Source organism: Rutilus rutilus, assembly GCF_951802725.1.
Source record: "Rutilus rutilus genome assembly, chromosome: 10".
In the NCBI taxonomy this organism is placed as follows: Eukaryota; Metazoa; Chordata; class Actinopteri; order Cypriniformes; family Leuciscidae; genus Rutilus; species Rutilus rutilus.
This window is the reverse complement of record NC_140215.1, coordinates 15275681-15290074: the sequence shown is the minus strand read 5'-3', so window position 1 is coordinate 15290074 and position 14394 is coordinate 15275681. Positions and strand designations below refer to the sequence as shown.

General features: G+C 37.5%; 1 protein-coding gene across 2 annotated transcripts; it reads left to right on the top strand.

Annotated features, from left to right (window-relative positions):
• Positions 1 to 323: 323 nt before the first annotated feature.
• Positions 324 to 13343, top strand: gja5a (gap junction protein, alpha 5a). Of its 2 annotated transcripts, none has more exons than XM_084422012.1 (2): positions 324 to 615; positions 11135 to 13343. In XM_084422012.1, the coding sequence occupies exon 2, from the start codon at positions 11150 to 11152 to the stop codon at positions 12353 to 12355; it is 1206 nt and encodes a 401-aa protein (XP_084278138.1). In that variant the 5' UTR covers positions 324 to 615; positions 11135 to 11149; the 3' UTR covers positions 12356 to 13343. The 2 variants fall into 2 exon arrangements, with proteins under 2 accessions (XP_084278138.1, XP_084278137.1); XM_084422011.1 differs by having other exon boundaries at positions 326 to 615; positions 11132 to 13343.
• The last annotated feature ends 1051 nt before the right edge of the window (positions 13344 to 14394 follow it).

Sequence of the window (14394 nt, the reverse complement as noted above, 5' to 3'; positions counted from 1 at the left end):
GTGGTTATCTCATGAAAAGGTTTACTGATCAGGGTAGGGGTAAAACTTCAACAATCACATATAGTGACAAGCACAACGCATCATAGCACGAGTGAACAGCCTGAGAAGAACAACCATTGTGTTCTATTACAATCTCACTTCCTCTCTTTACACGGTGGTATTCTTATACACCAAAGTGCATTCTGCTGGTGGTGGTGGTGGGGGGGTAGATTGGGGTGGGGGCAACTAGAAAGAGAGAGGGAGGGAAGGAGGAAGAGAGGGGGAGGAGGAAAAGGAAGAGTGTGTGTGTGTGTGTGGGGGGGGGGGGGATTTAAACACTCCCTGAGATGGCCCAGTATTCTCAGTGTCCCACACTTGTGCTTTATTCCCACAGTGGGACAGGCACGAGGGGGCCTTTGCTGTATTTGAACTACAGTCTTGCTGAGTGTTTTCTATAGAGATACACTGCCATTTTTCTCCATCACTCAGTATTTCCCCACTGTCATACAGACATCAGAGCTGGGCTACGTCAACAGGACCCCGGGCCACAGAATAAGAGCCCACACTTTCATCTGAAGAGGACAAGACCACAGAACACTCAACCAAAGACGATCTCATAAGTCAGCAGTCAGACAGGTAATTCAGTTTTATACATAACATTAATTGTTTAAGAGATCTATGGGTCAAATAAGATCTTATTGTTTTATTTTATGGTTTTATTTGTGTCATGATTTTGAGGTACTGTGCAGAATGCTGTATTTTTGTTTTTTTTAAAACAATAGATTATTGGTTTTTACTATCTTTTTAATATTGAAATATTTATATTTTAAATTATTTATAACAAATATTAAAATACCACTGACTTTATTAATGTACTAATTAAATATTAAGTTATGTATAAATCTTTTTTTTATTAAATTTCTTACAAGATTTTGCTTATAGACTTTGCTACGTACATTTTTTACATGGTCATAAATAATTCATAAGAGTTTCAGATTAAGTCCTCAATAATTACATTTGCACATTGACATCATTGTTGCTTGAGAATCTGCAGCCATTCTAATGGAACGATCATTTCTGATTAGCACTTATCCAACAGATGCTTTTGTCATCATAAAGGATTGTGATTTTGATTGTACTTTAGCGACTAACTGTCTGTCTAGTCTATTTTAAGTAGAAATGTGAATGAAAGTCAATTCACACTGCACCGACAGACGGCCACAGACACTTCGTCGGGTTTTGTCGGATCAGTGTGTTACCCTGTTGGGGTCAGTTGGGGTCTGTCGGAGCTTGTTTTCATCGATTGAACATTCTGAATCGGATTTATAATGTCTGACAAGTGACGTGCTGTAATCTGGTGACAGTCGGCAGTGTGAATTGGCCTTAAGATCACCTGACCTGTGATTAATGTATAAGCAGTTTTATACAATTAAATACAGTGGTCCCAATTAACCTACACAGAATGTCATTTAATTAAGTATCAAATAAAGTTGCAACTGCATTTAAATTGTTAGAACTTTTTGCAACCCCAACTCTATATTTGTGAGCCATGTTTTTGTGTTAAACTTGTCGAACGCATTTTTATGCACTGCTTAGGAGTCACTATATGTTAAATATATTATATCTCTCATTTCCCACTCACAAGTCATATTTACAAAGTGCAAAGCCCTGTACAACATGTCAAGTGGTGCCTGGCTTGAATAATAAGACATTGGCTGATCAATACAGTTGCTTTGACAGTGAAGAGAAAAACAAAACTGCCATTTAAGGAAACACATCACACAGTCAGCAGCCTGACAAGCAGAGAAGGATTGTCTTCATGGTCCATATGAGGAATCCCACTGGATGGCAAGTGACGTGTTGATATGTGCAGGTGTCAGTGTGTGTATAATGGGGGTTCTGCAGTGGGCAGCATTGGGCGAGGGGGATTCACTTCACATGGATAAAATCAGCATCTCATCCTTGAACTCTCCATTGATTAAAGCGGCCTGTGTCAGTCCGGGAATGTCTGGCTTAAACAGTAGTTCTGTCCTTTGTTTTTCAAAAGCACACATTTAGCATTGGTATGCAAGTTCAAGTCCAGCAACACAAGTGCATGCAGGTTTAGAGTTCAATTGGAAGTGATGATAGTTTGCTTCCTCCATTAATAACTGATTCAATTTCCTTCTTTCACTGTATTTTCCCCTGTACTTCTGTGCAAGTGCCACTGCCCTTTTAATTTCCCACTCCACACATGTAAACTGCAGGTTAAGGCATATTTATGTAATGTCTCCATTCGACATTTTAACTGCTTTCCTCGGACACTGGAACTAAACAGCGTGAAATATGTATCTGTGACTCTACAACGTGTATGAATATTTAATTAGTTAAGCAAGCACACTTAACTTATGATTGGCTCTTTGTAAGATCCATCCAAGCACTACCTTGATTCATATTGTATTCATTTGACACTGCAAATTTTATAGGTAAGACTACAAAAGTAGTGTTTTACTATATGGTTAATAATGGCCCTTAAACAGGGTTTAAAAAAGATGTTAACTCAGGGTTAATTGCAGTCACAGCCCTTCTCTTTCACTGAGATAAGCAGTCAACTACCCCATGGTGTTTAATAGTTTTCGTATAAATGAATGTTTATGACATTCAAGCATTAAGTTTTATTGATTGTACTGAGATAATATACAAGTATGCCCATTTACATACACCTCTACTCACATAACTTTAAATTCCCCTCAGAGAATCTGTCAGATTTAGCATTTTTGCTTAAAATAATTATATATTGTAAATACTGTATATATATATATATATATATATATATATATATATATATATATATATATATATATATATATATTATTATTTTAGTACTGTGCTAAAGAAGCTTCAAAACAGATGTTTACATATATTTCTCAAGACAAAATAGTAAATAATTTTAATAATATTGTCAATATTGTGAAATGTTATTACAATTTAAAGTAACTGTTCTATTTTCTATTTTAATATATTTAATATATTTCCAAAGCTGTGGTGACAAAGCTGAATTTTCAGCAGTCATTAGTCTTCAGTGTCACATGATCCTTCAGAAATCATTCTAATATTCTGATTTGGTGCTCAAGAAATATATATTATTATTATTGTCAAACGTTAAAACAGTTGTGCTGCTTTTTTCAGGATCTTTTGATGAACAGAAAGATAATTGATCTTATCTAACATTATAAATGTTTTTTACTGTCCCTTTTTTTAAAATCAATTTAATGTTTCCTTGCTGAATAAAACTTTCAAAAAAAACGACAACAAAAAGTGACTGACCCCAAACTTTTAAACTTTTAAACATTTCTGTAGCAATAACTGCATTTATTCATTCATAAAAGCAATTTTTATGATCCATCTAATTAAAAAAAAAGAAAGAAAAAGATACACATCATGCAAACTTATAATCAGATCTATATAAACCACAGTGTTTGTCTTTGTGTCTTGCCTAGTTTACAACTCTGGTTATATTAGGATAAAGATGTGACTAGAGTCTGTGGTGTCATGCTGATTCTGGTAGTCCCTAACATCAGGTTAAGGGGAAAGGGCTTGAATAAATATTTATTCCGAGTTAAGGGGTCGGTCTCATGCGTGGGCATTGTAGAGCCTCTTATGGTGTGAGTATCCGTGTGCCCGCAGCGACATGATCACTGTGAGAAAAACCAGCATGCCATCACTTGCCAACAGTGCCTGGCACCTCTGTGAAGTGCTACTAGAATGTTTCAAAGGTGTCGTGGCAATGTTCCCAGCTTGTTAAACTGATGCAAATGGAAGCGCGAGGCTGCATGTTATTCTAAGTTTATTTTTGTTATTGAATGTTTGACATTGCCTTAGAGTCATAAAGAACAGCAAAAGAATCCTTGAGGGTTAAGGGAAGCTCTGATGATTCCTATCCTAACAAACAATTCTCAGGAATACTTTTGAAAAGCTTCTCAGATCCTGATTCATTAGCACCTTTCCAAATCAAATAGTTTAAAAAGGCCAGAAAATGAACGTTTAATGCAAGTCATAACTTATGTAATGTTTATTCATGTATTGCATTTGGAAACACTATTTTTATTTTTAATGTTTTTGAAAGAAGTCTCTTGTGCTCACTAAGCCTTTATTTATTTGATCAAAAATTCAGAAAAACAGTAATATTGTGAATTATTGTTACAATTTAACATAATGGTTTTCTATTTTAATATACTTTAAAATAAAATGTATTTCTGTGATGCAAAGCTGAATTTTCAGCATAATTACTCCAGTCTTCAGTGTCCTTCAGAAATCACTGTAATATGCTGATTTATTATCAATGTTGGAAACAGTTGTGCTGCTTAATATTTTTTTATATAACCTGCGATACCTTTTTTTCACGATTCTTTGATGAATAAGAAAAGCATTTATTTAAAATATAAATCTTTTGTAACCAAGTCCGTTCAAAAGTTTGGGGTCAGTAATTTTTTTCTTTCTTTTTTGGAAATAAATAAATACTTTCATACAGCAAGAATGTGTTAAATTGCTAAAAAAAAGAAGAAGTAATTTATACATATATAGAATAGATTTATATTGTTAGAAAATATTTCTATTTTGAATAAATGAATCCTGAAAAAAGTATTCAGGTTCCAAAATATATTAAGCAGCAACTGTTTCTAACATTGATAATACTGAGTATCAAATCAGCATATTAGAATGATTTCTGAAGGATCATGTGACACTGAAGACTGGAGTAATGATGCTGAAAATTCAGCTTTGCATCACAGAAATAAATCATATTTTAAAGTATATTACAATAGAAAACCATTATTTTAAATTGTAATAATATTTCACAATATTACAGTTTTTTTTCTGTATTTTTGATCAAATAAGAGACTTCTTTCAAAAACTTTCAACAACCAGACTTTTGACCGGTACTGTATATATATATATATGACCTTTGAGGTCAGTGACCAATGTCAAGTCTTTCCTTTTACAAATAAAAAATCATATGAGAGCAGGTGAAAGTTCTTCCTGTCTGTCATTCATCTCACCAACTCGTATGTGTGGACTGAAGTCCCATTGTTTGCTATACCTTCAAGAAATACAGCAGTCTTTGACCTCTCATAATACCTCATGATAAGAGCTTTTGGGGTTTTACGTTTTTTTGCATTAACCAGATGAAAAATAATCAGCACAAATGAACTCTTATCTTGTGTCGTTCTCTTGCTCTCTTTGGGAAAGTAAACACCCTTGCACTCGGAGACCCTAAGAGACTTGTTTCCTTTAAAGTAGCAAGTCTAAAGGAAATCATATTGTTTGAAATTGCTTCCTAAGAGAAGAAGAAAAGGAAGATGGAAAAAAAGGAAAATGTAGAGACAGAAGGAGAGAGAGCACACACTGGCAACAGAGATCGCCCAGTCAGTGTGAATCAGATGGATATTTCCGTCCTCCTGTTTTTTTCTTCATTTTTTTTGAATGTCTAAGATTCCGTTCCCACCGATGCCATTCCGAAAAGCTTTCGCCAACACAACATAGCACACGGGTTTTCTGAGGTCACGACACGTCACTGAATGACAGTCATTTCCGAAGCATCTGATGTGAAAAGACTTTAGATTAGATTTTAAAACAAACTAATAAATGCAAAAACTGGATAGAGCCTGGTGCTTGCTGCACATAGTTAAGACAGATCATTGCATTTTCATTATTAGATTTGACACTATATACTAAGGTTTCATTGTTCAGTCAACTTCCCACTGCTCTTTCCCTATAGTAGCTCATTTAAAGACCAGAACCTGACATGCACAGGAAATTAATGATGTTAAAATTCATCGTCTTAAGTACATTTAGGTCAATCTCACAAAAAAAAAAAGAAATCGGGAATATGAACTACATGGTTCACATTTCACAAAATAAATAGAAAACAATAAGAAAATATAATATGCAAATATATAATATTAATACAATAAATATACAACAAAAGAGAGTACAACAAATATTAAGTCCTGTTATGTTTTTAATAAGTGCCCTCTTTATTGTTTCTGGATTAACTTTCACTAAACATTAATGGGAGATCAGACTTTTTGATTATTTTACATCTGCTAAAAAAGTAGGAGGGCCTCCATTCAAACTGTCAGTCCATATTTGGCCATTCTACAGGATATCAGCAGGACCGGCACCAGGGTTTGGTACAGGATGGGTGTGAGAGGGCAGTCAGATACTAACCCACACACACATAAACTTAAAAGGTAACTCTCTAGTGTGGCTGCAGATAGTGCTTCATAAAACATTTGAGGTTTAATGGGTATTCGAGTGACAACATCCTGTAAATAGCATTAAACTGAAACCCCTTTCAGAGGAACCCTTAACTGGCGCTAAAGAAACAACTAAAACTGGCATGAGGAGAACCTGAGAAGAGATCAATGTGTGTGTGTCACAGCAAAAGACACAATAACACACTTGTTGCATTGCTTTAACAACTTTTAAGCTGTTAGAATTTCATTTAGGATTAACAAAATCAATTTAGAGACATACAAGATGCTTTACGGAATGACTGGAATTTAAGAGTGATTTATTTAAGGGCGGATTGACGCGGCTGGACTGGAGTGGCATTTACGGAAATGAGGCAGCGCTCACTGATGTTATTTTGGGAAAAAGAGCAACACTGGACAGTGTTAATGTTAATGTCTAAGATTAATATATTGCCTGATACCTGAATTTATATTCGACACCTTTGAGAGGTGTTCACTCTTTACTAGTTCACTCTTTACTAGTATTTACTTGATTTAAATAATATAGAATATAGGCTACAGTATAAAAAGCATCTCTTGAAAGTGTTTGTTTTTGCTTTCAAAATATCTACAATAAATATTCTTTTCATTAAAAACTGATGGAATGACTTAGTTTAAGAGGAAATAAATGGTAAAATATGTTGGTCTGATTAAGACTTTAGCTTTCTAGATAATTTTTTTTATCCCTTTTTGGCCCTAACAACATGGTGGCTTTTTATACCAAATACTTTTCACTCAACAGTTACTGAAAAAAGTTATTAATTTACCTTCATAAACTGCAAATGATAATATTTTTTCTTAAAATGTAAAGTTTTTTAACCCATTAAGCCCATTCACACCAAAAACGATATTATAATGATAACTATATTAGCGTTCACACCAGCGGAGGATATCGTTCCGTTTATTTTAGGCGTGCACTGCAGTTTTGTCGTCTGCTGCTTTAAATGCTCGAGCTCTTTAAAGAAAGAAGGAATCTGATTGGCTGTCAACGTTTTTATCATTCATTTTCTGTGAAAAATCTGTTCTGAAAGTGATTCCAATGATCTCGTTTCTCTGTGCCGTTATCATTATAGTTCTGGTGCGGACTCAGCTATTCTTTTATATTTAGAAAGATTTTTAGAAAATCTTTATCGTCATAGTTATCGTCCTTGGTGTGAACGGGCCTTATACCTTAATAATATTAAAAATAAAGAAAAAAGTCTTAAAGGGGACATATCATGAAAATCAGACTTTTTCCGTGTTTAAGTGCTATAATTGGGTCCCCGGTGCATCTACCAACCCAGTAACTTTGTCTTCCCTTCTGACGTAGGAAGGGGATCTTACTATAATATCACCGCCCCTTAATCTGCACGTTTCCACCCACGGACACCGCCATTTGGTTTTCGCAAGCAACAACAGTTCTAACCCAATGGCAAAAGTTTGAGCAAAGCATGCAAACCACTCTGTCGTTGGCTGCACAGAAGAGAACAGAACACTAGAGTCTCAGCCTCAGAGGAGACAATAGAGCAGTGGATTCATTTTATTTTCAACAGAAATCGCCCAGAAACAGATAAATCAATGTAACTCCACAACAACTACATATATCCACTAATCATTCAGAAACGTCCAGATGTAGTCTAAAAGTTGCAACCTCTTCCTGAGTCTCTCTGTAAGGCTGCACTCCACTACTGGTTATTTCTGAGATTTTGGATGAGTGAGATTATTCGCGTGTTTTGTTATTGTATGTATCCGAAGCTTGTGTAAAGGATCGGCCGTCGGAGGTGGGGAGCAGCAGCTCATTTTCTTAAGGGACACACACAAAAACTGAGCGTTTTTGCTCACACCCAAAAGGGGCATATTTGACAAGCTATAATAAATGGTCTGGGGGGATGAAATTTCACAGACACATTCTGGGGACACCATAGATTTATATTACATCTTGTGAAAAGGGGCATATGTCACCATTAAAAAGTAGTAAATAGAAAAAAAACAAAAAACAGTCTGGTTTCTCGGCTGGACGCATTTGTCTGGATATCTTGTTGTTATGTTGTTTAAAGTCCCCGTGAACTGGAAGTTGAAAACGACTTTTCTCCAGTGTTGTGACGTATTTCCAAGTGAAACGGAATATTGAACAGAGGGCAGGGTTTTACTTAAGCGCTCCTCCTCTCCATCTCTGCTCATAGCAGACTAACATTTTCAACCCAAGCCGTGAAACTGACGTCATCAGAAAAGGAACGCCATTCCAGACCGGAAGTCACTTTTCAGATTTTGATTAAAGATTAACACGGCAAACAGTTTTTTTTTCTGTGTATTAACTTGCACGGATTAATTGTTCACCACAAGACTAGTAATATGCGCTAACAAAGTAAATAGGGTCCATTTTGATTTCATGTCGACTCTAAATGACTTTAGTATTTGTCAAACTACACGTAGAGGAACAGTGACCCCTGTCATCCCGTTTGATTTGTCTCTGTGATGAGAAGTTCAGTTAGTCCCTGCAGTGTCCTGAAAGACACATCACTCACACAGGGACAAAACAGAAGCACAAAGGCTGGCATATGTGATGTAGTTGGGAGACAGCTGCAGAGTGGTAAAATGATCACCCTATCTAGGCCTGTACAGGGTCATTCAGAGGGGCAGTTCTCAGGGCCCTTGGCATCACATTGCCCTATACCCTGCCAAGACCACTGTTCCCATCCCACCCAAAAAATGGGACAGGCCAGACTAAAATTAGAAGTGCTCATAGTTCATAGTGCTCCCCTCTCAGGCCCTAGGCCTACTGTAAATATACAATATAACATGACACACAGAACGGGAAACCTCTGGAAAAATGTAAGTGCGTCACAAAAAAAAAAAGAGAAATTAGTTGGGATCACTTGTAGAGCTGTGAGGGAATTTATGGAGAGGCATGTGAAGATCGAAACATTATAAGATTGCAGCCAGTTTGATTTCATCTATTTATTGATAATAATGCACCCAAATAGTGATCCCCTTGCTATAGCCTATTAAAAAGTCTTGATTAATGAATGACGAATTAATCTCTCCAATCAACAACACAATTAGCTATATATCGCTCCTCGGCCTTATGGCTAAGATCAAATGTAGTCTAGTATCTGTTTATTATCGGTTTATTTTAATAAAAATATATATTTTTGGATCGGGGAATAACCAACAGAGCAGCGCCATCTGCAGACTAAGGAGAGCCACATTCCATCATCTAACGTTACTCACATGTGTCCATCCTCTATCCCTCCACTCCTTCACTGTTGGAAATCATGGAAATGTGTCGTTCATTCTCACTTGTTCTGAGATTCTTCGATAATCTGGATTTCATCGATATATCGATTAGTCGAAAGTTTTTCTCTTCATCTTGTTAACAACAAGCAGCAGGCTTAATGACGGACTACGATGATTCTAAAAGCTGATTGGCTTGTGGTTACCTTTCTCACAATGATTGGTTACATGCACGAGACACATTTACTTTGTTATTGAATAACAAGTATGTACATGAACAATATATCACCATGTATAAACCGTTACTAACTAACTAACTAACTAACTAAATACTTTTGCTAGAGGAAAAAAAACAATATTAGCCTACACAAAAACATTAAATGAGATGCCTGTACTGGCTGTACAATTTGATAATATTGTGTTTTTGAGGGCAAGACTGATTCAATATAATTAAACTTATTTTTAAATACTAAAAAGTATGTGTCTTTTTCCAAGTGGTGCTCACTGCACAGTCAAATGACGTCCAGCGCCACCTCTCTAGACGTCTAATGGGTGGAGGGATAGAGTTATGGGCAGGGTTAGGGTGTGGTGGGACGTTCCAGCTCCACCCATTAGGCCCAAATTACATTCAGATATGGGAAGCTAGACTTCATCATTTTAGAATAAGTAAACGACCTTATGTCATTTGAAAATGCATTCTGATTGGTCAGTTTAGTACTTTTGCTGCCTTTATGCTGTGAGCCTCTTCTAATTCATGTCAGTTGTGATTTGTACAGTGATTAAAACTAGACGGGCTACCGCGTGAACAACAACAACAATACATATTTTACAGTATGGATCTGAATTATGCACATTAGTTGGCAAATTGATTTAAACAAAAGTAAACTTTATCAACTTGTTATGACCCTTCTAAATACATTTTGAGCAGACATTAGCTGTGTCCCAATTCAGTTAAATGGGTTAAATGGGACGGTCTAGCCTACAGAGTACTGTTCTTGTCACCTAGTAGCAACTGTGACAGCTGCCGTTGATGAGTAACGTTTGTATTGGACTTTTGTGGCAGTAACGTGGCAGTAACGAACAGCACAGTGGCAGTAACGTTTGTATTGGACTTTTTATAAAAACAAAATAGGGTTCACAAACTAAAGTCTAAATATGTTCACCATGGTCCATTTCTTTATTTAATAAAGAGTATAAATTATATATAATCGCATCTTTATTAGATATAAGACAACATTTGAACCGCTTTAACGTGTTTTTTACATTTGTATCATTAGATATTTTAGCTGGAAACCCAATACTTATACATTTAAAAGTGTAATTTGATAATTTCTCCAAAAAAAAATCCTGAATGAATTCTGGGGAAGGATCCATCTGTTGGTGTTGTATCCTTCATTGCACGGGAAACGAAGGACACATTTGGGGGCCTTCAAATTTGGACAGCTTTCGTCGCGCTGATGTGACGCAATGTGGCCTTTGAAGGATGTAGCCTCTGAATTGGGACGCAGCTTCAGTCTCCACTTTCATTATATTCAGTAGTAATAATCATCCATACATTTCAAAACAGCTGAAAATGCATGACTTTTGACAACATGCTAAAACTGATCTTGATGCCAATCTCATTTTTTGTATTTATTTGCTCTCTCTCTTTTCTCTCTCTGCCTCAGTAGTGCTGCCGTGGAGTGATGGGGGACTGGAGTCTCTTGGGTAATTTTCTGGAGGAGGTGCAGGAGCACTCCACATCAGTGGGGAAGGTCTGGTTAACTGTGCTGTTCATCTTCCGTATCCTTGTTCTGGGCACGGCCGCAGAGTCATCATGGGGCGACGAGCAGTCCGACTTCATGTGCGACACACTACAACCCGGTTGCACGAATGTCTGTTATGACCGAGCTTTCCCTATTGCCCATATCCGCTACTGGGTGCTGCAGATTGTCTTCGTATCAACACCATCCCTCATCTACATGGGCCATGCCATGCACATCGTTCGCATGGAGGAGAAGCGGAAGCAGAGGGAGATGGAGGAGAAGGTTGAGGAGGGAAGAGGAGAGAAGGAGTATTTGGAACACAAAGAGAAAGTCGAAAATACAAAGACAATGTTCCGCCTGAAGGGAGCGCTGCTGCAGACATACGTCATGAGTATTATAATACGCTTGGTCATGGAAGTGACCTTCATTGTGATCCAGTATATGATGTACGGCATCTTCCTGAATGCTCTTTATCCTTGTAACATGTCACCTTGCCCCAACCCTGTGAACTGTTACATGTCCCGTCCAACAGAGAAAAATGTCTTCATTGTGTTCATGCTGGTGGTGGCAGCAGTTTCACTGTTCCTCAGTGTGCTAGAGCTGTATTACCTCGGATGGAAACAGTGCAAGCTATGTTTTAGAAAATACGCTGTCAAACATGCTAATGACGTCAAAAGCAAAAACAGTAAAGTTGTTTCTGTTGTCCAACCTGGCAAGACAAGTATTCCGATGGAACTGCCTGAGACTGCTCAGCCACGTCCCTCCCAAACCTGCACCCCACCCCCAGATTTCAACCAGTGCCTAGCATCAAGCCAACGTCCAACATCACCCCCACATCTTCATTCTCACCATCTTCATCACATCCATCAAACCTGCCAGCCTTTCACAAACCACCTGGCCCACCAGCAGAACTCCGTCAACATGGCCACCGAGCTGCATCATCACAGCCACGATGACCTGGATCCTGCTGAGGACTTCCTGCAGATGAGCTACGGAAGCCCTGATGCTCGAGTCCCGGGTGAGATGACACCTAGCGCCCCCTCCACACCATCCTCCCAACCAGGATTCTCCAGAGACAAGCGCCGGTTTAGCAAGACCAGTGGTACTAGTAGTAACCGGGTCAAACAAAGTGATCTGGCCGTGTAGGTTGGGTTACAGGATGTCCCAGAGGAAGAGAAGCTGGGTGAACTAGCCTTAAGATGAGAGATATGGATGTGAGGGGTGTGTATGTTTATGTGCGTATAAGTATGCTTGTGTGTTGGTACTTTGAGATGGAATATTTCATTAATTTGGGCTTAAATAACACTATGAATAAGAGGATAATGGATAATGAGAGGAAAACAGAGAGAGAATCTGTATCAGAGAATTTAATATGGTTTCATTGAAACTGTTGTCGTAATTGTTAAAGTGTATGTAGATTTTTATAGGGTGGGATCAAGTGATCCTGAATAAAAGCCCGTTGATATAACCGGATGAATGAATGGATGGATGGATGAATGGAAGATGAGAGGACTACTGAAATAAATTGGTGACATTTACAAGATAGCACTGGATAGTTTTGCACAGTGATGAGGTTCATATTTTATGATTAATGTTTTTGTGGTCTGTAATTCAATACACTCCAATCAAGCATGGTTTTTGAGCCAAAAAAGCATTAATGCACTAAAAACATATCTTAATAAAAAAGGAGAAAAACAACACTTTGTACAGGCCACTTTAAAGAAGAAAAAAACGTCATGTGTGATTTTTTTAAGGTTTATACATTTTATTAGCAATAACAGAACAGAGATTATGTGAGTGCTACATATTTACTGAAATGTATGTGAAATAAATAACACTGAATTCTATGAAGTGTCTTATCTTATATATTTTATTGCAATCAACCAGGGATGCAAATATGTATGAATTATTAACATATGAGTTATTTGTTACAGTAATGAGGCTGTACTTAGATTTAATATCAAAATAACTCTCCAATGATTTTGATTAGGAGTTTGGTATTATGGTTAATATATTTACAAGATAGCAATGGATATGTATATGCGACAGAGGTAGTGAGAGGTAAATTATTATTATTCAAGGTAAAACTTCACTCTCCTGATCTCAAGAGCTACACTAGCAACTGACGTCAGAGACTGCGGTATTTAGTGTCCTTGTTTGCACTCCCACCCTCTATGCTGGAGATGGTGGATCGAGTCCAGCTCGGAGCGGAGTGACTACGACCGGAGGGATTACATTGGTGCAGTGACCTGGATGGGAGTGAGGTTTAGGGGGTGAGTGTAACACAGGCCAGCTAGTGAGAGCTGTGCAGGTAAAACCTCACTCCCCTGATATCTAGAAGTGCACTAGTGACTGAAGTTAGGGACTGCGGTCTTTAATGTCCTTGTTAGTGTGCCTGCCTCCCATGCCGGAGATGCTGGTTCGAGTCCTACTCGGAGAGGAGGCAAGTAGGATTGGAGGGAGGATTTTGGTTTCATTGGTGCCATGACCCAGATGGGAGTGAGGTTTAGGGGGTGAGTGTAACGGAGACCAGCTAATGATAGCTGTGCAGGTAAAACCTCACTCCCCTGATGTCAAGAGGCACACTAGTGACTGACATTAGGCATTATATATTAACCTTATTAACCTCAATGCCAAAATCCTCAAATATTGATTGCTAATACTGTAGGTATGAAAGTGCCTTGGAAAATCAAATCTTTAGATCAAAAAGAAAAGAGAAAGAAGGCAATAGGGCAAACAGAGCTTTAAAGATTAATCATTTGAATTTAGCATATGCAATGGTATTACTAGCCCAAAGACAATCGTTCGTTTTTATTCTTCAAATGGGTATGTTTTTATCACTTTAGCACTTTCATAGATGTCTGTAATATGTAGACCTACCTGAAGTAGGCCAATTCCAAACAATGTCATCTAGTCTCACAAAGGGTCATTCAACAGAGGGTTTCAGAATACAAGAAAATATTTCACTGACTATTCAAACATTAGGCCTATTGTTCAGTCTCCTGATGTAGTCTTTTTATTTTTACAAGTAGAAACAAGACATACATTTATGGCAGAGGATTAGAGTTGGTCTAGAAAATCTTTCTTTGACAGTTAATTATTTCACTTTATTACTCATATGATTGCAGTCACTGTGTCTCATTTCCTCTGAACTGTTTGCACTGCAGTACAATAAAATATCCTAG

Bases quoted from the DNA above. Each gene is read 5' to 3' on its own strand.
- gja5a (XM_084422012.1), top strand. From the start codon at position 11,150: ATGGGGGACTGGAGTCTCTTGGGTAATTTTCTGGAGGAGGTGCAGGAG.